The following is a 26,368-nucleotide window of genomic DNA, read 5'->3' on the forward strand; positions in this document are numbered from 1 at the left end:
TGGCATATGTGAATCCAGCAATTGCGCTCAGATCCGCGGCAAAACAATCGCTCCGAGATCACTTGAATGAGGTGGTCTTGGCTCGATTGAAATGAACTCTGGAGCGGATCGATTGTAGTGAGAATGCAATACGATCCGAGCCCGGTTATATCACAGTGTTTTATGGATATGTAATAGGCATATGGCTATATGAAGAGAGAATTATGAGTAGGGCGGAAGGGCATTCCAGACATCTCAAGTCTCCCGGAGATTTTGGGAGTCTCCCGGAAATGAGTGATAATCTCCCGGAAATCGTGCGTCTCCCTCCCGGTCCTCAAATACGTCGCGCACCCTTCTCACCCCTCCCCACCGCATCCCTCCTCGCTCTTCAGACACGTCGCACGCACCTTGTCAAACTCCACCAAACCACCACCCCCCCTGACAGCTGAGCGGGACTCTGCTAAATAAACACTGAAACTCTGACCAATGTGAGGAGAGTTTATTCACACGTGACTTGTTTTAGCTCTTTGGGTCCGTTTAGAAATTTTTCCGTGTGAAAGCCAACTGCACCAAGAACAAAGAGCAACAATGTAACAATTGTAATCCAGGTTGCGGAACAAATGAATCGATTCACAGGTGTGAAAGCACCCGCAGTTAGTGTTACGAGTTTTCAATGGTAGTAATACAGACATTTTCATCTCCCTTATAGTAAGAAAATCTTTGATTATATATTGACAGCAGCAAATCTAATTGTGCGTCTCAATCAGCTCCCTTGTTCAGTAGTCAGAAAATGAATCAGGGAGTCAGCCATTTTAAATTCTGTCTCAATTGCAAAATTCTTACAGTGCACTTGAAATGTTTGCTGGCAGAAAAGTCCTACAATGCACTGTAAAAAAAATCATTAATGCTCACCATGCGCTCTTAACAGAAAACACGAAACATGGTATCCAAACCATTAAATGTAACAACACATGAGAAATATTTTTTATAAAAAAAAAATATATTTATTTATATTCAACATAAAGGAACATAGCTAGTCAGGTAATTAAATAATCTAGTAAGCATTTATAACTGTTTAATTGTTGAAATACTGCTATATGAAACAATCACATTTTTTAGCGGTAAAGCAATTTTAAAAATATCACTAAATTTATATATGCAAAATATTAGTTCTGTTGTTGTTTATAAATTCCATTTTTGATATTATACAATGAGGATGCATGTTCTCAGTGTCCCAATGTGCCGTGAAGCAACCTCATCACCGCCCTTAACAGTTTCATGTAAGCAACTGATCCATTACCTTGAGAGCTGATTGAGATGCACTCTAAGTTTAAATGGTGGCCAAAACCATTAGAATAACTTAAAAAATAAGTCTTTCTCTGTCCTCCTTAGTTGTCTTTGAAAGCATAAAGACTGAGAATAATTTTGCTTTTAGCCATTAAAAAATATGACTGCGTGCCCTTAATAATCTTCCATACTGTGACATGTGAAATAAATGCTTCAGAATAATGCCATAAAAGCTATCCTGCACTCATTGTAACGTCAATGCCAGACAAAGCAACAAAATTAATTCAAAGTATAGTTATATATTAAAATATATTCAGAGCTAGTCTATAGACTTCAGTATATTTTATAGTCAAACCATCATTAAGTAATTTAAGATAACTAGTCTTTTAACATTATGTCAGTGCATTGCGCTGCTAGTACAAGCATGTCCACAGGGTTTCTACTCTTATCCAAATGTCCAATTTCCTGACTTTTCACGGACTAAAAACTGAATTGTCATGTTCTTTAATAAGAGAAAAAAAGGGCATTGTTGTGCTTTGTATAATATTTAAATAGTTTAATCCAGAATATCGTTTTTCATCAATTTAACAGTTGTTACCAAATGCAACAATAGATAATTTACCTTCGATTTTGAAAAATAACTAAGAGAAACTAGAGCAACTAGTTTAAAGTGGTAATTTTGTAGCCTAAGTTCATGAAATATCCTGCCATGTTTTCCAAGTTAACAGGTATAGCTTGGCAAAACCTGTAAAACATTGTGATAAGAATAAAGATAAGTTTTAAAAAACATATTACAATTTGATAAATCAGAAACTAAAATTTAAAGTGATAAACAAAAATCCTAGATATTTCATCACTTGGGCAAACAAAAAAATATATATAATATGTTCAAAAAACATCTAAAAATCTTTCTATTAGCATGTACCTACCTATCATGTTACCACTTGTGCTTGGCATCTTAATGTTTTGTTGTTTAAATACCTATATGTTTTAACTAATCTTATCTATTTTACATAATTTTGATGTTTTTAGTTTATTTTGTTCATGTACATTTAACTATGTCAATTTTAGTGCTTCTTAATTATGCTTGATTGATTGTATAATTTTTTATTGTTTTTTTAATTAATGTACACTGTCCTTGCCAAAACAAACAAACAAACAAACAAACAAACAAATAAATAAATATGAAATCCAAATTTTCAATGAATGGAATAGACCTTTTAATAGTCCATGATATTCCAAAAATTCTGTGACCCATGGGAACCCTTTATGAATAAGGTTATGATTAAATGCTTTCTTAACTACTGTTTTCTCTCCACTGTTATAACTGTGTTCCTTATATGGGTTTCTAAATGCTACACTTACCCCTTTAAAAGACTTTTCAGGACCAATTTGAAAAGTAGTGTGTTTTATATTAATGTTATATTTATATTATGCAAACTCTCCCATCAAAGTCTGACCTCAAGTGGTCACAGGAAATGCATGTAAATAAAAAACCAGGTGTAAACAGCAATGGGTCTCGTCTGACTGGAAAACCTGAAGCAGATGTTTATACAAAATGCAAGCAGGGCCAGAAGCAGAAAACGTCTTAGTTGAAGAAAAAGGTGACAGAACCACAGTATGTACGAGTTTGAGTTAACACAGGAAATCTCCTGATGAACTCTCTCTCTCTCTGATGTTACTAGTGGATATGATCCCGGGTCTTAAACGGCGAGCTGATAGCAAGTGTCACTGCTTCTCGGTCTGTCGTTTCCCCAGGAGCCTCTCAGTGGAGATTAAGAGCTTAGTGTCAGTCTCACGGGCCACTGGATCTCTGAACCCACACCATCACATCATCCTGCCAGCGGCATTTAGAGTCTTAAATCGGCCCCTGTACTCAATTAATGTCTGATATTAGCCATAACTGGACACACCATAACTCAGGTAACTGTACATTTGACTAACGTAGATGTTTAAGGATCAATGTTTTTTCTCATCCTGTATTACTGCAATGTGATTCCGAAAAGAAAAGAAAAACTGTCAATTTGGCCTGACAAATCCTGGTAAATATGCTTCTTGGATTGGTAAACTTCACAACAATGCAAGCCCATTATTGGATGACTATATTTAGAGAATGAAATCTTCCAAAATGGTCCTTCAAAACTCAAAGAAGGTTTCAATAAACATCCAAACTGCAGCAGCAAACAAGTCACCAAACACCAAATCCCAAAGGAACTAGGCTTATGGGCGGGGTTATTCAGTCAAAGCAGAGTGGTTAGTGGCTGGGGATTGGTTGGCAAAAGGTGAACGGTGCGAGGCTATTGGCTGATAAACACACACACACACACACACACACACACACACAAGAAACAGGGTGCATTACTGGCGGAGGAGAAGCGTCGGCGGGGGGCGTGGTCACAGAAAGCATGGCTGCTGCGCCTCTGGGTGGATTCTGTGGCCTTGGGTGGAGGTGGAGAATAGAGGGATGAAAGAGGAAAAAGAGGAGATACAGGTTCTGACCCCGAGAGTGAGGAGGAGGCATGAGAGGCTAGAAGGAAAAATGAGAAAATGAACAGGGGATGTGAATGACAAAAACAAAAAAAAAAAAAAGGGGGAGGGGGGGACACATAATATTGTGGGGAAAATGCTCCCAGTAAATACAGAAGGAAAAGATGCAACACATTTAGGGCTGTGATAGAAAAGCGTTAATTCAACACGAATCTGAACTATTTAATTAATGAAACTCGCCACTTTATTAGGTACACCTTACTTGTACCAGGTTGGACCCCTTTTATCTTCAGAACTGCCTAATCCTTCTTGGCATTGATTCAACAAGGTACTAGAAATATTCCTCAGAGATTGTGGTCCATATTGACATGATGGCATCATGTAGTTGAGGCAGATTTGTCAGCTGCACATCCATGATGCTAATCTCCCGTTTAACCACAGCCCAAAGGTGCTCTACTGGGATGAGTTCTGGTGACTGTGGAGGCCATTTGAGTACAGTGAACTCATTGTCATGTTCAAGAAACCAGTTTGAGATGATTTGCGCTGTATGACATGGCACATTATCCTGCTGGAAGTAGCCATCAGAAGATGGGTACGCTGTGGTCATAAAGGGATGGACGCGGTTAGCAACAATACTCATGTAGGCTGTGGCGTTGACACAAAGCTCAATTGGTACTAATGGGCCAAAATTGAGCCAAGAAAATATCCCCCACACCATTAAACCACCACCAGCCTGAACCATTGATACAAGGCAGGATGGATCCATGCTTTCATGCTGTCAATGCCAAATTCTGACCCTACCATCCCAATGTCGCAGCAGAATTCGAGACTCATCAGACCAGCCAATGTTTTTCCAATCTTCCTTTGTCCAATTTTGGTGAGCCTGTGTTAATTGTGGCCTCAGTTTCCAGTTCTTAACTGACAGGAGTGGCACCTGGTGCGGTCTTCTGCTGCTGTAGCCCATCTGCCTCAAGGTTTAACGTGTTGTGCATTTATAGATGCTCTTCTGCATACCTCGGATCTAACGAGTGGTTATTTGAGTTACTGTTGCCTTTCTATTAGCTGGAACCAGTCTGGCCATTCTCCTCTGAGCTCTAGCATCAATAAGGCCTTTGCGCCCACAGAACTGCCACTCACTGGATATTTTCTCTTTTCCAGACCATTCTCTGTAAACCCTGGAGATGGTTGTGCGTGAAAATCACCTTACTTCCCCATTCTGATGCTCGTTTTGAACTGCAGCAGATCTTGATCATGTCTACATGCCTAAATTCACTCAGTTGCTGCTATGTGGTTTGCTAATTTGAATCTTGCGTTAACGAGCAGTTGGACACAGGTACCTAATAAAGTGGCCGGTGAGTGTATTTTAATTAAACTCAATACAGCCCTAAAATAATGGAAAGGCTAATTAATGATAAAAACAAATCACCAGAACAGAAAAGCTGTAGCAGGAAAACAGGACTGGAAAGGTAACTGCTGATTCACGGAGGCAAGATGACATGTTTACTGTCTGCATACACAGCACAGAAACCCTCCAACATTACTGATGTGCAAACACAGCAAATAAACACCTGCACTCATTTCAGCCCTCTTTTTCTAATTACTCTTCTTGCTGCACAAGATACTGGGAAAAATAATGTGAATTTAGCTGTAAAATGAGACATCAGTGGTTGAATGCAGGATCTTTTAAGGTTTATACAATCAATTACAGGTTTGTTGATGAAAAAAGGGCTATAATATTTCCTCATTTTCTAAACTGGGCAGGCCAAGTTTTCTCAACACTGAGCAGGTGTTACTGATGTAGGCCCATACGGAATATGCATGTGCAGAAATCCGCAGACATTAAGTCTATTTATTTACTTGTGTAAATGTGTTTAAATTTATATTAATTTAGTTTTTGAATTAATTACCTAATAGTATGACTACTATGAAAATGTTCATATGATTTATGAACATAATAATAATTTGCAAAACACTTTGTATAGTAATATTTTCTGTCTTTTAGTATATATTATGAGACTTGTTTTGTTTACAAATTAAGCAGATCTATTTGGATTTGCATTGTAAACATTAAATAAAAGTTAAAAAGCTATTTTTTAAATTTATTTATTAAGTTTTTAGCAACAATACTTCCAAAATCATTCCGCATAAATCCACAGATTTTTTTAAACAAAATTCTGCGCAGAAATAGCAAAAAATGTCCGCAGATTCTGTCTGGCCCTACTGATGTGTAAATATGGAAAGCTGCACATTAACGCATCTGTGTCAAAAAGTATTTGGAGCTTAAATGGAATTAAATGAATCGTTTTCCTTGTTTTGATTTTCATGGGTCACAGCAGCGCATAAAAAAGTGCAATAACCTATCATCTATCATAGACCATGAATTCTGATAAGTCAATGATTTTAACAAGAAATTTAAAAATGTGTATGACATATGGCTGTACTTTTATACAACAGTGGAATCTGCCACACTTTCCGAAAAATAATTTCTGATTTTAAAATTATACTGTAATCATTCTCAAATCATAAAAAAACTCATGAGATTTGCCATTTGCCAACCAAAACAACAATGGCAGACTAGTAGTGTTACTTCACCAAGTGACATAGACAACTATTGGCGGGGCATATGTAATATACACTACCGGTCAAAAGTTTGGGGTCAGTTTTATTTTTTTTCATGTTTTTTTTTTTTTTAAGAAAATTATTCTGTTCATCAAGGCAGCATTTATTAAATGTAAAAAAAATTGTTAAATATTTATTAAAATGTCTTTCTTATTGTATGTAGTTTCAAATGAAATTATTTCTCCAGTCATTATTGCTTTTATTATGATTATTATCATCATTAATTATACTAATGTTAATAATAATAAAAATAATAATAATCAATATTAGAGTGATTTCTGAAGGATCATGTGACTGAAGACTGGATTAATGAAGCTGAAAATTCATCTTTAAATCACTGGAATAAATGATTAAATTAAATTATAAACTACTTTTGAACAGTTGTTTTATAGTGTAATAACATTTCACAACTTTACAATTTGTACTGTATTTTTATGAAATAAATGCAGCCTTGGTGAGCAGGAGAAGCCTATTTAAAAAAATTCTACTGACCCCAAACTTTTGACCGGTAGTGTATGTATGTTATAATATGTTATTTAAATGATTTAATGTCATTTGTTTCTCAGATCAGTGTCAATGTGAATCAAAATCTTTCCATTTTAAATTATATAACGGACGTGGAAGCTTATCATATATCTAAATCTGTGTCGTTAGAGATAAAGAGAGAGACAGAGAGAGAGACATGCAGGAAATGCAGATAAAAATGACAGAAAGCTGATGTTCGTTGCCATGTTGGCACAAACCCACCAAAAAAGTGAGTGGGTGGAAAAAAAAACATTACCACAATAGCCATGGAGATACAGATATTTGAGTGTGTGTGTTCACCTGTCTCTGGATCACTGAAGTCAGGAAGTGTCATGGCGTTCAGCTGGCGACGGTCAGCAACAGCTCTGTCTAACAGACTGCTCCCCCTTCCAGAATCACTACACACAGACGAGAAGAAGCAATTAAGACATTAAAATTAGAGAGTGAGTCAAGCACTCAGGCAGGCGATGTGTTACTTGCACATCAATACACACGGAATGATGAAACCCTCAGAAATTTCACTCAGCATCTCATGGCACACTGCTATAGCACACACAATTACAACGCCTCTGCAACACTGTTCATCTGGAAAAGAAGTACTGTAATAACTGAAAATTAGAAGACAATGAGAGCTGTTGCCAGACGGACCGGGTTTTATGTGTGGTTAAATAGATATTCCTATGTGGTTGCTTGTGTGTTCTGAATGGTTGTCAGCGTATTGATTAATGGTTGGTTACCAGCCCAAATTTTAAGGATAGTTCATGCAGAAATTTTAATTCTGTTATAATCTAGACACCCTTTGCTTGTTCAAAACCTATTTGAGTTTCTTCTGTTGAACACAAAAGAAGATATTTTGAAAAATGCTGGCAGCTAGCACCAATTGACTTTCATAGTAATTTTTTTCTCACTATGGAGATCGACGAGTCCAGCATTTTTCAAAATATCTTCTTTTGTTCAACAGAAGAAAGAAACTTACAAAGGTTTAAAATCACATGAGGGATAACGATCCCTTTCAAAGAGCCCAAACCCTTGTGACAATGACTTGCTCCCTAGAAATGGCCCTGTTTGCAATAATAATCCAAGCATAATAACATTTCCCACATTTTGTGACCAGTCCAAACTCCCAAAAGGCATCTGCGGCCTTCATTAAAGAGCACCTATTTTACCCCCTCTTCAAGATTTAAGATGGGTCTTTTGTGTCTCCAGAATGTGTCTGTAAAGTTTCAGCTCAAAATACCCCTCAGATTATTTATTATAACTTTCAGAATATTGGATTTTCTTCTCTGAACACAACGTAGCTGTTTTTGTTGCCTGTGCCTTTAATGCTAGTTCTTGCCGCCCACTGTTCCTATTTTAACGTCAGAAAAAAAAAGAAAAAAAAAGAGACTTATAGAGTGGAGGAACTATGGCATTACTTAGTAGGCGAATCAGCTGCTAGCATAAAACTGGTTCCCTTGATAAAATTCCCATAGGATTTTCCCATAGGTTTTTCGAAGATTGCAAATAATAAAAACTGTGTTCAAACACTTCATTACACTTACACGCTTTGTCCAGCCGGATAATCCTCACACAAAAATCCAACTTTTAGCACTTTTGGATCTTAAATGCAAACCCAAGAACTGAAAAGCTAGCATTAGGCTATAAACGGACTACAGTGCCTTCAGGGCGCTCGCCTGTGACGTCAGCACCACCCTGCTACAGACAACTTTTCAAGCTTATTTTTAGAAATATGCTCCATGACAAATGACCATTTATTATATTATAATCCACGCTATATATTATAAACAAATAAATACGCAAAAACACAAATACCCACATGCCTTTTGGATAGTTTTACGTGGGAAATGGATTTTTTTTTTTTTTGCTTTGCCATTGTTGTAAAAGTTTTAAAACTATATAAATGTGCCTACATGTTATTATCATAAGACATATTTAAATAAGTGTATCGCTTGTGTGCATCCAGCCCGCTTACCTTAGATGACAGAAATGAGCCGTGAGGGACAAGTCTATATGACTGCAAGTTCCATTATGGACACAGAACAACATTCAATATTCTTTTTTTTGTCACGAAGTACAGCGAAAAGCAGCCCATACAGTCACATATGCTATACATTTTAAGGAGGAGTGTAAATATTGCAGTTATGACAGAGTTAAATGTGTTCAGATGAAGAAAAAACCCGACAAAAAATGTATTGATCATGTTAAAATGACAGTTAACGTGTATGTATTTTTACACATTTATTCACATGTTTGCATTACCGAGGGCAGGAAAGTGACAGGCTGCACTAGTAAGCTGTATCTCCATAATATCGTTTCATTAAAATAAAGGGTCAATAAATTGATCTGTCTTGATGGTCTTTACAAGTGAAGTCATTATCTACACACAATGTGAATTCCCAATTAGATAAATACTACAATCTATAAAATACTATTCATAATAATACTTAAATCACAGACAAATCAAAATGGTCAACACAAGCGAGCTGCATTCCAGACCAGTTCAGCTTGATGATGACGTATGATGTCTCCGACACCGCCTGTTGTCCCATTTAGCAACTTGATAGCAACCGTCTTTTTAAAGAAGCGTAACCAATTTAAAAAAATCAAGAGTGAGATGTAACTGATGTGTTTTATGTCGTAGAACAAAACGTGAAAGTATCCTGAGTTTGTGTTAACCACCATTTAAGCGATTTAACTGAAATCCCAATTTAAAAAACCCATTGACTTTGGGACAAGGGAACCGCAACTGCTAAAATGCTAACTCACTTCCGGATTTTTGCATACAAATTGACGTCATAGTTCCTCCACTTTATTGTCTTTACATCCCCCCAATAGGACACACTATACCTACACAGTTCTGTCCAAACATATTTTTTCATTATAGGTGCCCTTTAAGTGGCCTCCTTTGCAACATTTACCCATATTGATAAATCATAGCTCTTCCAAGTGTTCTTATGTTATAGGTAACAATCATTTGTACCCCTTTATATGCATTTCCCAAAAATGCTCTTAACATGATAGCACTACGCTGTAATTTAAGTGCTTCATAACAGTCGCTGTCCATTTGCAAGTGCTGAAATGTCAGCATACTGTATGTTGCTTGTGATGTAACACGTTCCTGTCCTGACCTTATTAACTTTTCCTGCATTTGCTTTAACTTTAGGAAAACAGCTAGGAATTCAATTTCTGGTTGATAAAAATCATAATTTACTTTTTTGTATGTTTTTATTTTATTTTAATACATTCATCAATCCAAATTATACAACATCACAGGGGTTACATAAATGATTTGTATTTAAAAAAGCTTTTTTAAACTAGACATTCAATAATACCAAAAGTAATCTAAAATGTAAAAAAAATCATTCAGTTTCAATAGTGATAGATTAAAAATATCCAATAGTGAATATGGCACAAAAACATCACTATTATGGGCCCTATCATACACCTGGCACAATGTGGCGCAAGGCGCAACGCAATTGTTGTTTGCTAGTTTCAACTCGGTGCAAGAGTCGTTTTGACATTTTGCGCCACACTGTTTAAATAGCAAATGCATTTGCACTCATATGTGCGCCCATAGGCGTTCTGGTCCAAAAAGGGAGGCGTGTTGAGGCACATTGCTGGCGCCTTGCTATTATGAGGAACTTAAATAGACTGTTCAATAGACCAGATCAAATCAGGTCTGTAGTCCAGCGCAGAGCACGTTAGTTGTGCGCCTCACTTACACATTGCTTAATACACACAGTATGTACAGCAATACGCAAATATCTTTACAAATGAAAAAGAATTAAAGGATTAAAATATTACAAAAAATATTATTTTCTAGCCTACATAAATATAAAAACCATACTTTCAGGCCTTCTTCATCTCGGTGGGCTTTTTCTGTTTATTCATAACAATTTGCTTTTGTATAATGTTATTATTATTATTAGCAGTATTATTCATTATATGCATATTTATATTAGTTTGATTAAAAACAAGCTTAGATTTGCCCACCTGTCAGGTTTTAGACCATATGGGGCGCAGCATGTGTGCTTGGATATAACTCAGTTTTTTGAGCACACTTCGTTATTATTGTTCATTTATTCGTTTTCTGGAAATTAGAACAGAATTTAGAAATAGTTTTGAAACAAATATTTGCGCTTAACAAACAAAATTATGTAGGCTGATGGATGTCTGTGCGTACAAGACGTTTCCCTATCCAAGAGAGTGAAAGTGAAAGTAAATAATGAGGAGGCTCATCTCTCATTCTCGCACTGTTGATTATCTGTTTAACTGTTTTCTTACTAGTGAAGTGTTCAGTTTTTCCACTTACAAAGTCCGCCATGTAGGCTAAATAGTAAATGCACCATGCCACGATGCAACTGACTCTGAAAGGGAATGGAAGATGAGACTCTGATTGGTTTATTCTCAAAACACACCTATAACTCATTAAGAAAATAAGCTCAACCCTGTAAGACCATGCGTCACGGCGCAAAGCTGATTTTTCCATCCTTAAAATAGCAAAAGTGGATTCTGACACGCCCTTAATTCGTTTTCGCCCTGCGCTTTGCACTTGGCGCATGGATCGTCAAAATAGAGCCCAATCTTTCTCTGTGTACATTATGAGTACTACATTTTTTAATCTACTTCATAAGTGGGACTGAAATGAACAAAAATGTGCATCATTCTAATCTATAAAATATTTAAATGAATTCAGAATAGGTGACACGGTGGCTCAGTGGTTAACATTGTTGCCTCAGCCAGAAGGTCGCCGATTTGAGTCCCGGCTGGATCAGTTGGCATTTCTGTGTGGAGTTTGCATGTTCTCCCCGTGTTCACGTGGGTTTCCTCCGGGTGCTCCAGTTTTCCCCACAGTCCAAAGACATAAGATATAGGTGAATTGAACAACACTAAATTTAACCTCAGTGGAAATGGCAAAAGTTCTGGGTTCGAGTCTGATTAGCATTGAGGTTTAAGGAGAATGAGCTCAGCATTTGGCAGAAGGAACTCTGAATATATGGCAGAGTTTGGTAAGCGTGTCTGCCCACTAATTGGTCTCTGGTGGATTGTCACCAGGTACTGAGTTCAAGACAGTTTGACAGGAATAGCTGGTGTGTTCTGACAGCGAGGGGCTGGAATTTCAGCCATTAGAACGAGAGAGTGAGCGAAAGAAAGAAAGCAGGACTGAATCATAGTATGCAGCACTGGTACGAGCTGTGCTTTTATTTATTTTTAATGAAGGTGTGGTGAGCTCCTCACAGTCAGAGAGACATGCTGTGCTGTCCGATGTGTGATGGCGAGTGCCGACATTTGAGCTTCTAACATTCATGTGTCAACAGCTGGAGTGTGTGTGTGTGTGTGTGTGTGTGTGTGTGTGTGTATGTGTGTGAGTATACCTGGGGTTGGTGAGGTTGTAACAGGATTTCCAGATCTGCAGCATGCGTTTGCAGGAGAGTAACGCCTCTTCTGGGCCTCGACACAACGTCTCCAATTTTACTTTAGTGAATAAAAGGCTGTAAGACGATTAAAAAAAATAAAGTTAATCTTCCTTCTGAATGTCTAATGCAGTGTTTAATAAACAAGAGAGTACAGAAAGGTTTATTGAAAACTGTTAAAGATGAATTAGTGTAAATCTTCTCTGAAAGGCGTTTACATGCCAAATTTTAACTAGGGTCAAGATGTTTGGTCTCATTCTGCTGGGCTAACACAAGCATCAACAGAACAAACTGATAGATTCATCTCTGTGATAAAATAAACTGGAGAAAAAGTCAATGAAGACGTACTGTAACTGTACAACTGTACTGTAAGAGACCATTTTGAAAGATGTAAACAATAACAATGGTCTTGACGTATTTCCTGCTTCACATTTTAAATTTTCACAACTTCTGAACGTTCCACATATTGATGATTAATGTTATGATAGCTGTTATAACATCAAGTTATGATTGAAGCGCCTCTTGTTATAGAGAGTTGTGACAACTAGCAGTAATCGTTCGTGGGCCAATGATATCAAAACATTGAAAAGTTCTACACTGATTATTTGATTTCATGTTATGATCATTAAATCAATAGCTGATTTTAGATTTTTATCCAATATTGTCTAACTACGTCATTAAAATAAAAAACTTAAATACTGCAAGTAAACATCACAACTTTACATGCTTTGAAAGAAAGTGTACTGTATTTCATAACCTTTTTTAACCTCCTTTAAGTACTTATAATTTTATAATTTAAATTTTTTCTTAGAATTACATAATTGTTTTTGACGTTTGAGCTTTTTAAAAAATATTTATTTTAATATATATTTGTTTATTATGTATTATTTTGTAATAAAAACCTATAATATACCTTTAAACAGTGATAAATATAACAAATGTTTCTTGAGCAACAAACCACAGCATTCTGAATGATTTCAGAAATGACCATGTGACAATAAAGACTGAACTTAAGATGCTGAAATCTAAGCTGTCATCAAAAGTTGTGTCTCATTTCAGAGGCTGCATCCTCCGAAGGGCATCGTGTTATCGCGGCGCGACGAGGGCTGTCTTTTTCCTTTATGGCCTCGAACTTCCCAAGATTAATTGCGTGCTCATAATGGCAGGACGTTATTAAAAAGAAAACTCCGGATTAAATGTATGCATTAGGTTTCTTTTACTTGGATATCTAAACACATGTTAAAAAAACAAAAAGAGTATGACATGTCTCACTAAAGAGTGATTTTATAGACAGTTTACATCTAAGGAAATATATTTCCAGCTTCTGTAAACTTTGTTTTGCCTTCAGATTGCTTAAAATACGTTTTAAAATCACTTTGAAAAAAAGTCATTACAATTTTTATTACTGCTTATTAACAGCAGCTGTTACGTTTGCTGGTGATGAGATCTGTCCTCTGTAGGCTAGATCGTTTAATTTTAAAAGACTTGGTTCGGCCTGTGTGGACTTCGGATGCAGCCTCTGAGACACAGCTAAATTAATACTTAAAATATAATAAGACATCAATTTTAAATTATAATAATAATTCAGAATATTACCGTTTTGTTTGTGATCAAAATATTTTAAATATTTCACAAATGATGTTTAACAAAGCAAGGAAATTTTCACAGTATGTCTGATAATATTTGTTCTTCTGGAGAAAGTCTTATTTGTTTTATTTAGGCTAGAATAAAAGCAGTTTTTAATTTTTTTAAAATCCATTTTAAGGTCAAATATAGCCCCTTTAAGCTATATTTTGTTTTCGATAGTCTACAGAACAAACCATCATAAACAATAACTTGCCTAATTACCCTGACCTGCCTAGTAAACCTAATTAACCTAGTTAAGCCTTTAAATGTCACTTTAAGCTGTATAGAAGTGTCTTGAAAAATATCTAGTCAAATATTATTTACTGTCATCATGGCAAAGATAAAATAAATCAGTTATTAAAGATGAGTTATTAAAACTATTATGTTTAGAAATGTGTTGAGAAAAATCAATAATAATTTTGACCTTAAAATGGTTTTTAAAAAATTTAAAACTGCTCATCATTTGGAAGAAATTAAAAAAAAGAAAAAAAATTCAACTGATATATATATATATATATATATATATATATATATATATATATATATATATATATATATATATATATATATATATATATATATATATATATATATATATATATATATATATAAATAATTTTGAAAAATACTTAAAAATATACTTTTACCTATAGTGTACAAAAAAACTGGTTATTCATTTTATTTTATGGTGAGATTTTCTAAATATTATATTTAACATGGTACTAAAATCATTTTATGATTTGAAAGTTCAGGTATAAATTGGCAGCAAAGACACACAAAATATAATAATGCACAATTATATTCCAATAATCAGGTTAGGGCTGCACAATATATCGTTTGAGCATCAATATCGTAATGTGTGTATCCACAATAGTCACATTGCAGGATTAGATTATTTATTAAAGATTGAAACATAAAGATTTTATTAAATATTATTATTTTTTAAATGTTTATACAATGATGATTAAACCATGTTATTTTATGTTTGATTGTTCAATTTCTGTGCCTGAATATCTTTGCGTCGTTATATGTATATGCTTGTAATGTATTATCATTTAGGCATGTGCACTGCATAAAAAAATCTTGACCATCCTAAACTATCTAAGTGAATGAAATCTATCAAAATAGAGCTATTCAATATAATCTGGTCAAATGATATTCATATTGCAATATTTACCACAGGAGAACAAAATCTTGCAATGTCCGATTTTTCCAATATCGTGCAGCACTGATTCAGAAGTGTGTTATATTGAGTGTTTTTAGTAATACTGAAGGTTTTCAGTAAATTGGCTCTTGTCTGCTAATGAGTGCATAAAGAATCCCCCTGCTAACTCCTGGATTTTCCACACATTTTTTGCAGACAGCAGATCTGCTCGCAACATGGAGAGTGCAGATGGGCATTTTTCAATAATCAGATATGGCAGCTTGTGAGAAGATGCAGCTGGTGTGTGTGTGTGAAAAGCAGAGACCATATATAGAGGATTCTCTTCAGCAGCTCTCTGTTGCTGCAGCCGCTCGTCTGAACCAAGATCATTCTGAGCAGCGTCTAAAAGCTGCGCTGATCTGAGTTCAGCTAATTCTGAAGGCGCATTCTCATCAGCCGTTCGTTCTTTCATCTCTCCTGTGTTTGCACGCTACACAGCTAGGACGCCCACACAACTGCTGAATTAATCCTGTGTGTGTCTGTGTGTGTGTAATAAAGAGGGCTGGATGTTCTGGTGCATTTCCTTTCAAGGCAGTGAAGCAAATGCATGGAAACACACACACTGAACACACACACACACACATTTGCACAACCAAAACCCTTCAGGGAAAAACAGGGTGAAAAGGGGAGCCATAGGATTGGAGGAAAAAGAAAGCTGTTGTATTTTTTTCTATTATGTAAGTGGCTGAAGCACACAGCCGGAAGGGCGACAACACACACACATACACACACACAGATGGAGGCGACTCTGATCAAATCCAATGAGAAGGGAATTTGCGTGGGGACTGGCCAGTGCTCAAAACATCCAACACACACACATACACACGCACACACACACACACACTTCTAAGTTGTCTAATTGATGATGCCAGCAGCAGATATGTACCCATCTATCCCAGCTGCGACAGCAAACACAAACATTCTCATTAAAGTGGGCACTGTGGCATGCCTTTAACTGTCTAAACACTGCCTACTGCTGTGTGTGTGTGTTTGTGGCTTTATAAATGCTGTGTAGAGGAACACGGAATCATCTGATTGGTTCTCTTAGCCAAGAAAAGGTATTTTCCTTTTCTCTGATTGGGTGGTGACATCAGTTTTAAACAACAAGGCTGCTTCGGAGTGAGGCTCGATAGGTTAGATTTAGTGTGACAGCGGTTTTGTTGGACTCACATGAAGTTCTCTGGGTATTCGCTGAGGGCCATCTCGATGATGTTGAGAGCATCGTGGTAGTGTTTCTGAGCTGACAGCAGCAAGGCCAGCAGGTGCAGCGAGTGAACATCATCGCCCTGCAGCTGTAATGCCTGTCGTACATAACCGAGCGCTTCTGGAATCTGACACACACACACATATACACAAGAGATACTTTTATTAGATGACTGTTTAAATGAGACGATAGAAAAACCAGGAGGAAAAATAACAGACTGTCATTTGGTGAGAGAGACAGACTAGAACGAAAACAGAACTATGTTCCTTTAGTGAGCAGAGTCAGATGTGGCTAGAATTGGGTGAAACATAAGTAAAGATATTCATTAGACAAAAACAATGCATCCACTATGATGATGCACAAAATTCAGATAGAGAAGTGGTTCTTCTACATAGGATTTGCTACCAGACCCTCAAAATATTTCTGTTTTATGTGGTTTATAATTGTTTGAATCGACCAAAATAAGAAATGCTAAACAGCTTTGATAGACTTCCAAACGTTTTTGCTCATATTGGGGAGAACGTTCAAGAAACTCGCTGAAAAACGGAAGAAAATGCGGCATGTAATAAACATTTTTTCAATACATCCAACTTTTTTAAACGCAATAATTCATTTGACAGCACCAATAAAGATTATATACAGGCCGGGCCATGTGTATTATATGTTAATGTGTTGTATAAAAATCAGACACAAACACCTACACACTTATACAAATTCCAGGAGAAAATAAAAACGTACCCTGCAATGTAATCACTGCAACGAAATATTCGTCTTGTTTTGCAATAATCCAAGTCTTTACTGATGTTTCGGCAGAATAAACAACTGTAACGTGAACGTCTATATGCGGGGCAGTGGTGAATGCTTGTTGGTAAGTTCATCGACAGAACAAAAAAGAAATGCAACCCTTGCGACAGAACTAGATGGTTATTATTGTGGACCACTTTTCCCCCTTACAAAAATAAATAAATAATAATGTGGACTATGTGTCCACACTTTTGTATGCTTTCATCTGTATTTCGTGATGTCTGGAAGGTATTCGCATGGAGGAATTTATAATAAACATGTTTTTGAATCACATAGTAAAGTGTGTAATGTGTACAACTCTTTGTTACTGAATACTGTAGCATTGTAAACTGATAAACTGTAATAAATACTGTAACGTTAGTGTAAACAGTGGTGCATTGTGATTATAGCGTAGAGAACTGAAGCCTATTAAATAATTTATTACTACCGTTGTTTTTCCAAAGCAACAATATAATACTTACGACAGTTTCATTCAAGTAATTATCTATAGTATGCTTCCAAACACTATAGTGTTTTTCATGTAACGTAATTATACAGTATTTACCGCCTCAATGACAGGCAAAGATATTTTTCTTTAGTAGAAAACTCTGCCCTCTTCATGATATAAGGATCATGCTTAACATATGTGGTTATTTTATTTTTATACCTCCTTTGGAATATAGTATAAATCGCAAAAATACGGACTGTCCTCTGTGTTTTCTATACATTTTTTTTTTACTTCCTGCCCTCCATCTGAATTTCGCGCATCACCAGAACCACATGATTTAAAACAACCTATAATATGAAACTTTCTTTTAAAACATTTATATTTGGGATTTTTTCCAAGCTTTAACAAAACACTGTACAATCAAGGTTGTAATTTTTCCCTATAGTGACCCTTGCTACTGAAATAAATTAACAAGCAAATTAAATTAGAAATAAAATTGCAACAGAAATAGATAAAAATATTTAATATTAAGCAAAAAAAGGTTTTTTTGTATTGTATTCATTTACATTGTATTCAAATTGTATACATTTACAATTAGACAATATCAATTGTAAAAATAATTCAAATAAATAAATAAATAAATACCTAAATGATAATACAAATAAATTATCTGACATATTTATAGTGGTCTTCTACATAAATATAAAACCAAACAATATTGGTGATCACATTTAAACCTGTTTAAGGTCTTTTTCAAATAATGTGATCATAGGTTGCCAAGTCTCATAAAATCTTTGGACAGATCCCTTCATTAAATATTTAATTTTCTCTAACTTCAATTATAAAACAAGGTCACACATTCACAATGAAGCTTTAGGTGGGGCTGCTGATTTCCACTCAAGTAATATTCTTCTCTTCTCTAATAAAGTAGCGAAGGCGATAACATTTTTACCTTTTTAAGTCAAACTCCACAAAGAAATGCCAACTGACTGAACCGGGGCTCGAACCAACAACCTTTTTGCTGTGAGGCGATTGTGCTACCCACTGCGCCACCACGATGCCACAAGATTATCATTATTATTAATAATAATAATCATAATAATATTAATAATAATAATTTAAAAACACACTGTAAAATATCTGTGGAATTTACAATAAAAATGGCAGTTGTGGCTGCCAGAACTTAAGCTCTACTTCTGTTAACCACTTAACAGAGTTTTACTGTAATCTTTTTGGAGTCTTACCATTTAAATTTTTATTTTTTTTTAGAACAGATACACACTTTCACCAATGTTTTAATTCATACCATTGCACCTTATGTGAGAAAAACAAAAAGAGATGTTTTATTGTAAATTAAACGGTATAATTTAATTTAAAATATTCATTGAAATATTGCTTCAGCCATTATAGCTCATAAAGGTTTGGAACAATTTAAGGGCGAGTCAATGATGACAGGATTGTAATTTTTGAGCTAAATATACCAATGTCATGATGTTAATAGAATGTCACAAATGACATGGAAAAATATATAGTGATTTTTGTGGCCTTATTGCCAGCCCTATATGTGAAAATGTATAGACATAAAGAGTAATCGGAAGCAAAACAACCAGCCTGACAACTATTGTGCGTGTTAAGACATTTTGTTTCTCACTACCTGTGTGTAAGGAGCAGATGTTGCTTCTCCTACCTGTCGGGATATTGCCAGCTGCAGCGCCAGGTAGAAAACAGCCAGATGATCAGTGGGGGAAAGACTCTGTGCCCTAAGATATAGAAAGACACAGAGACAAAGAGAGATTTTCATCAGCGTGAGAGAACAAGAGAAAGAGAGGAATTTAGGACGATCTGAAAATCACCTCTGGAAAGCGCTCAGAGCTTTTTTCTGATACTCTTCTTGCATTCCTCGCAGAGATGCTGTAAGGACAAACAAAAAAGCATATGAAGATGGTAAGGACAAGATAAAGCAAGACAGAATCTTCTGATACCTTGTTGTCAGAGAAACAGTATCAAGGGATTTTGAGGGCGTAAGAGAGGGGGGGGGGGGGGGATATGGAGTAATTATTAAGAGTACGCTGAGAGAATTATGAATTATGTAATTGTTATTGCATAGAGGTACGGAACGGGTTATATAAGGAAAGAGCAGGGTTATGAGTTATTAATGGATTATAATAATGGTACTCCGATATATTAACTAGACATCAGCATGGATCTACGTAAAGCACAATTTATCCTAGGACCATTTTCCTGGTTGCATTTACATTGGTCTCATAGCATTTCTATTTTACTAAATAATATTAAAACTTAAAAGGATTGTTATGCCAAAACTGAAAATTCTGTCATCATTTACTTGCCCTTCACTTGTTCAAAACCTATTTGAATTTCTTCTGTTGAACACAAAAGAAGATATTTTGAAGAATGCTGGTAGAATGCTGACTTCTGTAGTATTTATATTCTTTATTATGAAACCAGAATTTTTCAAAAGATCTTCTTTTGTGTTCAACTGAAGCAAGAAACTCATAAATCTTTAAAACCACATGAGGGAGAGTAAATGATGATGTGATTTTTATTTTGGGGTAAACTTTGAATGAAAATGTGAACATACGTATGCATGATAACAATTATAATGCATAAAATGATATTTTTATTGAAAAAAAAAATACATATGCACAATGACAAAACTAATCAAACTGACAAAACATTATATAATCACAAAACTAATTTGTCACAGTCACAGTTTCTGCAAATTAATCACTACCATGTTTACAGCCCCAATACTGTAGATTTTTTGAGGAAAATGTTATACAAATATTAAAGATATGATTTTTTATATATGCTAATAGGAAAGTCGAAATTCTTTCAAATAATTACATTTAGTTTTCACTTTAAAACTATTCACAGGGCATGTTTAACTACACGTATACGACATATCACAGGTTTATCTCCATATCCTTATTGTAAGTTCTGTAAACCACAGCATCCAGATACCTCTTTACATATGATGTGGGAATGTCCAGAGGTGCAAAAACTTTGGGATTCTGTGCTGGACATTTTGTTTAAAGTTACAAAAATTAGTTTTTATAAACATCCTGTAATGTTATTATTGAATGATAACTCTTAATTTCCCTTAAATGCAAAGGTCTGTAAACTTTAAAATAGCTGCTTCAACTGCTACAAAGAAAATGTTGGTACAGAGGTGAAAACCCCCTCATGATCTCTCTGTTAATCACTAGTTGCATTCACTATTGGAAATACTGTATCTGGAACTGTCATCAGAACGGATCAACCATATTCTGACGGTGTGGAAAATCGATATAGGTGATGTCAAAGAAATCTTGGACACTTAACCCTAATCTGATACTATGAATGTCAAATTTTATGTGATTGATCAAATAGCTTGGTCTAAAGTAGTTATTCTGTGCTTCCTGATGTTCATATAACGGGGTGGGGGGATTGGGGATCTATATGGGGTAATAGCTGTTAAAAACATTTTTTTAATCTGATTGTAAAAATTATATATTTTCTGTAGACGAGGTAACCTGGCAAGACCGGTCTTCAGAAGAACGCAAGTCCATTCTCTGCATTCTTGGAATTTAGAAACAGCCGATGTTTCTAGAAAGCTAAAATCTGCAGGACACTGGAGCTCAAGGACCAAGACTGAGAACCCCTGAACTACATGGTACTACTATAACTTAAAGCAGTGTTTCCCAACCCTGTTCCTGGAGGCACACTAACAGTGCATATTTTGAACGTCCCCCTTATCAGACCCAATAACTTCAGGTTTTGGAGTCTCTTCTTATGTTCTGATGAGTTGAGGTGGGATTGATTAGGAAGAGGTTGAAATGTGTACTATGGTGTGCCTCCAGGAACAGGGTTGGGAATCACTGCCTTAAAGCAGGGGTTTTCAAACTTTTAGGACACACGTTTACATGGGCCGGAGTGGGACTCCTTTTCAGCCCTGGAGTTTTAAGCCTTAGACTGGCCCACCTCAGTTCACGACTGACTATATTAAAATAATGTCATTTCCTATTCAGTTTCTAATGACACCATCACGTCTTTTTCAAGAAAACAGCTGCTTTAGAACTTCAAATGTTTTTCATTAATATGAGAACATTAAAGGGTAGCTAAATCTCCAACACTATTCTTTAAAACATCACAACGTCCATTCCTGCAATATCTGAATATATATTCTGTGCAAAATTCCTTATATATATCCAGTCCTTTGTAACGATGGTCACACAAAAATAAATAAAATATGTACACCTACATAAGTAACCCAAATAGTAATATATGTCTAATCACTTAAAGTGAAGAAAAAAACAAAAAATAAATTACTCAGGTGAGGTTCGAACTCTAGCCGGCGGCGTCGTTACGCAACGTGCCGACCACTGGACCACAATGGTGCTATTATACAAGTGTGTGGAAGAAAAAAGTATTGCACTGTCATCTGCAAGACTCTTTTAACGACAGTATTACTTTATATTGATGGCTTCAGTTTTTTGTCCCCTTTTTAGATTTCTGATCAAATTATGTCAAATTTATTAATGTAGTGAATCATCTGATTTTCATTAAGCAGGTGTAATATTCATTAATGTTAATTATTCGAATTCTTATATTCACTAAGGTGCCGCTGTTTAGGGTCGAATGATAGTTACGTCATCATTAACCTGCAGGCTGCATTTTGCTCACAGGGCTGCGATATAAATAAAAAGAACGGAGCTGTGGCAAAATAATGAATAAAAAGAGTGAGGCTATGGTCAAATAAATAAATAATTTTAAAAAGTGCGACTGCTGAGAGTGCAAGCAGCTAGGGACATTGGCCCTCTCGGCCAAAAAACAGACCGACCTACCAGGAATTCTCCCGGTCCTCTCGATTAGCCAATCCGGGCCTGCATTATACCCATAATAATTTTATGCTCTTATAAATTTGATCTTATACATCCTATAAAATGTACTCTGTAGTAAAATATATTTGTGATAATGCGAACTATGAGAAAATAAGTAAATATATCAATTTGATTTTGAGCTGAATGGAAATATTTTTTTAGAAAATCCATGCATGATCTGTATCTAACAAAATGTACTCTGTAGGCAATTTAACAGTCCTGTTTCACATATACAATATTCCTAGTATAATAATCATTACATAAACGAGGTAATAACTAGGTTTAGGAACAGTTACTACCCAGTTTACAGTATATAATGATTATGATTAGAATATAATGTAAATAAAATGCTATAAAGAGTACATTTCATATAGATTCAGATCATAACAGAAAATTGTGGGTATAGTGTGTCATCTTTTAGAGTAACCGTGTATATATACAATGTGTCTTACTTTAGCTATACTTACCATCTGTTGCTTTCAGGCTGTAGACAAGACCAATAGCGAGATAGCCTTTAGCCCTGAATTCAGCCGCCTTCTCACCCATATCAATCACTATTTTAGCGAAGCGCTCACCTTCTTCCAGCTAAAACACACAAATACACACCCCATGTCATCACCTCCTCACTGTTCGTGGACAGTCTAACAGTAATGGATTTTCAGAGTCGTAAACAGGTCAGTGTCAGCTCTCCAGTTGATCCTGTGCATATTTCCCATGATTCCTCTTTCATTACCCAGTGCAGGTTTCCAATACACAGCTTGACGGCCAGCAGAGGAATGGTGGGATCGTCTGGCTTCAGTCTAATACACTCCTTCAGCACCTTCACTGCTCGAGCCGACTATAAACACACACACAAACACAGGCTTTTGATTAATAAAGAGTCATTTATAGGTGATACAGAAGATCACATGCAAGAGATTATATCGGTTTCTCTGGATTTACTAAATAGTCAAATGTTCCTGACTTTCAACGACTATAAACCTGAATTTCACCTGAATTTTCTGAATTTAAAGACGCTGTTCAAATTCTACATTGTTTTATATTAAATAACATTATATTTGCATATAGAAAGTGCTCATCCGGTGTGTGATACCTCAAATTGTCACAGACAAGGCATGGCAGTATGTGACTCGCTTTAGATATGTCATGTGGGATCACTGCAATGCATATTCAGCTGAAGCCCATTTGAAGAAGGCTTTGTTTGTTGAATAGATCACTAAAATTTGTAATCTTAACATGATTTATTTTTAATGTTGCAGTTGAAGAGATGTTTTTCTTCCTTTAGATTCATGTATCAAATATAATGAAGCAGGCTTTATTTGGTTAAGAGGTAAACACTGTTTCACTTTGTTTCTCTCAGTGATCCCTTTACATAAATTACAGAGACCACTGATTCTTGAGGTCAAAAAAGTTCTCAAGATCTAATGTGTAATTTTTTTGATATATTTCAAAGTAAAACGCTGAAGAAATGCTGCAAATATTGTTGTACATTATGAGAAATTTTGATAAAAGTAATTTTTGACTGAATTCATCATACATTTTGATAAATGGAAAGTAAAAATGTAATGGACTAATAAATATCATCATAACATAGACAAAAAAAAAAATACAAAAATCCTTTTTGTTCAATGTCTGGAATAGGCATGGGCCATTATAAGATACTGACGGTATTATAACCTTGGAAAAACATCACGGTTTCAGGATATTGTGTTTACTGCTTTAAAATATGTTCTTTTTAAATGTCAGGGTAAAAAACAACAACATTTTCCCCCATTGAAAGATATTTTATTTTAACAATTTTTATATTTTGAAACCGTAAACACGTCAGGCTGAATAATTTAAATAAATCATTGACTTCTGCGGTCTTCATTAGTTTCAAAAACACTATTTTCTTTAAAACTTTAGGCATCTTTGGATATCTTTATTTTCCTTAGATATAAAGTAAGCCATCCAGCAGGCTTGGATGTTGGTTTATAAGCAATTTGTTTTTCAGATATTTCCTAAATCATGTAGCTTTTTATCAGGGGGTCCTTTTCTGCTGGATATACTATTGCGCTAAAAAAAAACAGAAATTAAATTATAAATACCTCAAGAATGGTACAACAGAACATTTTAACGGTTTTAAAACCTTGACTTTTTAAAACCACAGTAGACCTTATAAACTGGTTATTGTCCCATTCCTAGTCTGGAATGCAATTTCTAAAATTCCATGACCTGGAAACCATAAATGTTAATATGTTTATTCTACAAAGATTAGAGAACATTTCTTATAAATTTGGAATATAAGTATTATAATTTAGAGCAATTTGTTTGTTTCAATCAAAATGAAAACTGGTCAGAATAACTGAAACATCAACTTAAAACATCATACCTGTCAACCCTGGGATGTAAAATACGGGATACTTTAACTGAAAGCTTTTATTGAAAATAAAATAAAAGGTAAAATAAAATAAAAATAGCCTATTAAAATCAATGGCCTATACAGAAATTAATTAATTATGCGAGAGATTCATGCAAAAGTCGTTCATTTTTATTCACTGTGTTTAAATATGGATTAAAGTTACTAAGGTTATTGAGTGAAGAGCAACGAATTCGTAACTGTTTATGCCCATTTAAGACAAAATAATTTGTGTTTAAAATAAAGCACACCAGAACGGACATGTTTACATAGCCTATTAATAAGTGTATTTTTCTGTTTTAAAACACCCAAATCCAAAAATGTCCATTTTCGCTTCTCTTCAAAGAAGCTGATCTGGGAACAGTGTCTTTATAAGGAGCATGTCCATCAGTCAGCACTGACACATGATTTGACCGATTCAGAGGTTGCATAGGAAGAGCGGCGGTGGCATAGCTTTAATGGAAATAAAGTAAATGTGGCCGTTTTAATATTCATTTATATGTGCTTTCAAGCCAAAACAAAGTGACAGCACAATTTTCTTGAACAGCTCTAGCAATTATATCACATTTGAGATCGGCTCACTGATGCTACTTTCGCTTTTCGTAGAAAGATTAAAAATATGGGAGAAATACAGGAAAATACTTAAACGGGATGATAGCAGGATAGAATGGTAAAATAAAGGAGAATCCCGGCAAAATGGGGAGGTTGACAGGTAAATGATGTACAGTAAAACATCTGTATTTTGTTGTCCAAATATTAATAGAAACATTTCTGAAAGTTATTTTATACCAGGAAAAGTATTTTAAAAATTATTTTTATTTGAAAGAACTGTCATTAGTAGTTTCCAGAATAAAGCTAACTATAAACTGCACATTCAGAGAACTTCTTAACTGCCTGAAATGTTCATGGGCAAAGGAAAACTAACCTTCCCAGCAGCCATCAGGGAGAGAGCTAGCTGGAACCAAAGATGAAACTCCTCAAAGGCAAACTTCATGGCTCTTTCAAGACACTGTGAAGAGGACACATTAGGATGATCTCAAATAGGATTTGAGAACAATTATGACCCTCAACAGATACACAAACAAAGGTCAAACACAGAGCCAGGCCATGTCTCCTGCTGCAGATTACCCACAGTGCCACAGGCTTTCTGCACGTCTCTGAGGTTTTATAGTTAATCACACCAGCAGCTTAGCACAGAGCAATTCATTGAGCAATTAGATCTATATAACAAACAGTAACAGGACACACATACGCACAAAATATGGCAGACTCCTGGGGCCTGGTGATTGCACAACCACAAAATCCTTGAATATAAAAGACACAGCTAAAGTTATGCTGAGTCCAACATTAGCAACAACAGCGTGATCAACAGATGGAGATGATAGAGAAAAATCTGTTCAGGTACGCTAATGAAAACATCACGCTACAAACCACACACACACAAACACACACAAATGCTGTTCTGTGTTGGGCTTAAATAGGCCATGCTTTTATAAAAAAAACTTATTTGTGGC

The 26,368-nt window shown here is 35.4% G+C and overlaps 1 protein-coding gene across 4 annotated transcripts in view; it reads right to left on the minus strand.

The window, feature by feature from the left end:
- The window catches only part of ttc7b (tetratricopeptide repeat domain 7B), a 77,670-nt gene that overhangs the window by 17,162 nt on the left and 34,140 nt on the right, over nt 1–26,368 (minus strand). For 2 of the 4 annotated variants that reach the window (XM_056476810.1, XM_056476811.1), the window contains exons 10-18: nt 25,780–25,863; nt 23,190–23,294; nt 22,924–23,041; nt 19,430–19,487; nt 19,264–19,336; nt 16,312–16,472; nt 12,273–12,389; nt 7,198–7,295; nt 3,629–3,793 (exon numbers count right to left, since the gene is read on the minus strand). In XM_056476810.1, coding sequence (XP_056332785.1) covers nt 3,629–3,793; nt 7,198–7,295; nt 12,273–12,389; nt 16,312–16,472; nt 19,264–19,336; nt 19,430–19,487; nt 22,924–23,041; nt 23,190–23,294; nt 25,780–25,863 — 979 coding nt within the window. The remainder of the gene's footprint in view (nt 1–3,628; nt 3,794–7,197; nt 7,296–12,272; nt 12,390–16,311; nt 16,473–19,263; nt 19,337–19,429; nt 19,488–22,923; nt 23,042–23,189; nt 23,295–25,779; nt 25,864–26,368) is intronic. The other 2 variants (XM_056476812.1, XM_056476813.1) reach the window with 1 other exon arrangement.

This window comes from Danio aesculapii, chromosome 17 (assembly GCF_903798145.1).
Source record: "Danio aesculapii chromosome 17, fDanAes4.1, whole genome shotgun sequence".
In the NCBI taxonomy this organism is placed as follows: domain Eukaryota; kingdom Metazoa; phylum Chordata; class Actinopteri; order Cypriniformes; family Danionidae; genus Danio; species Danio aesculapii.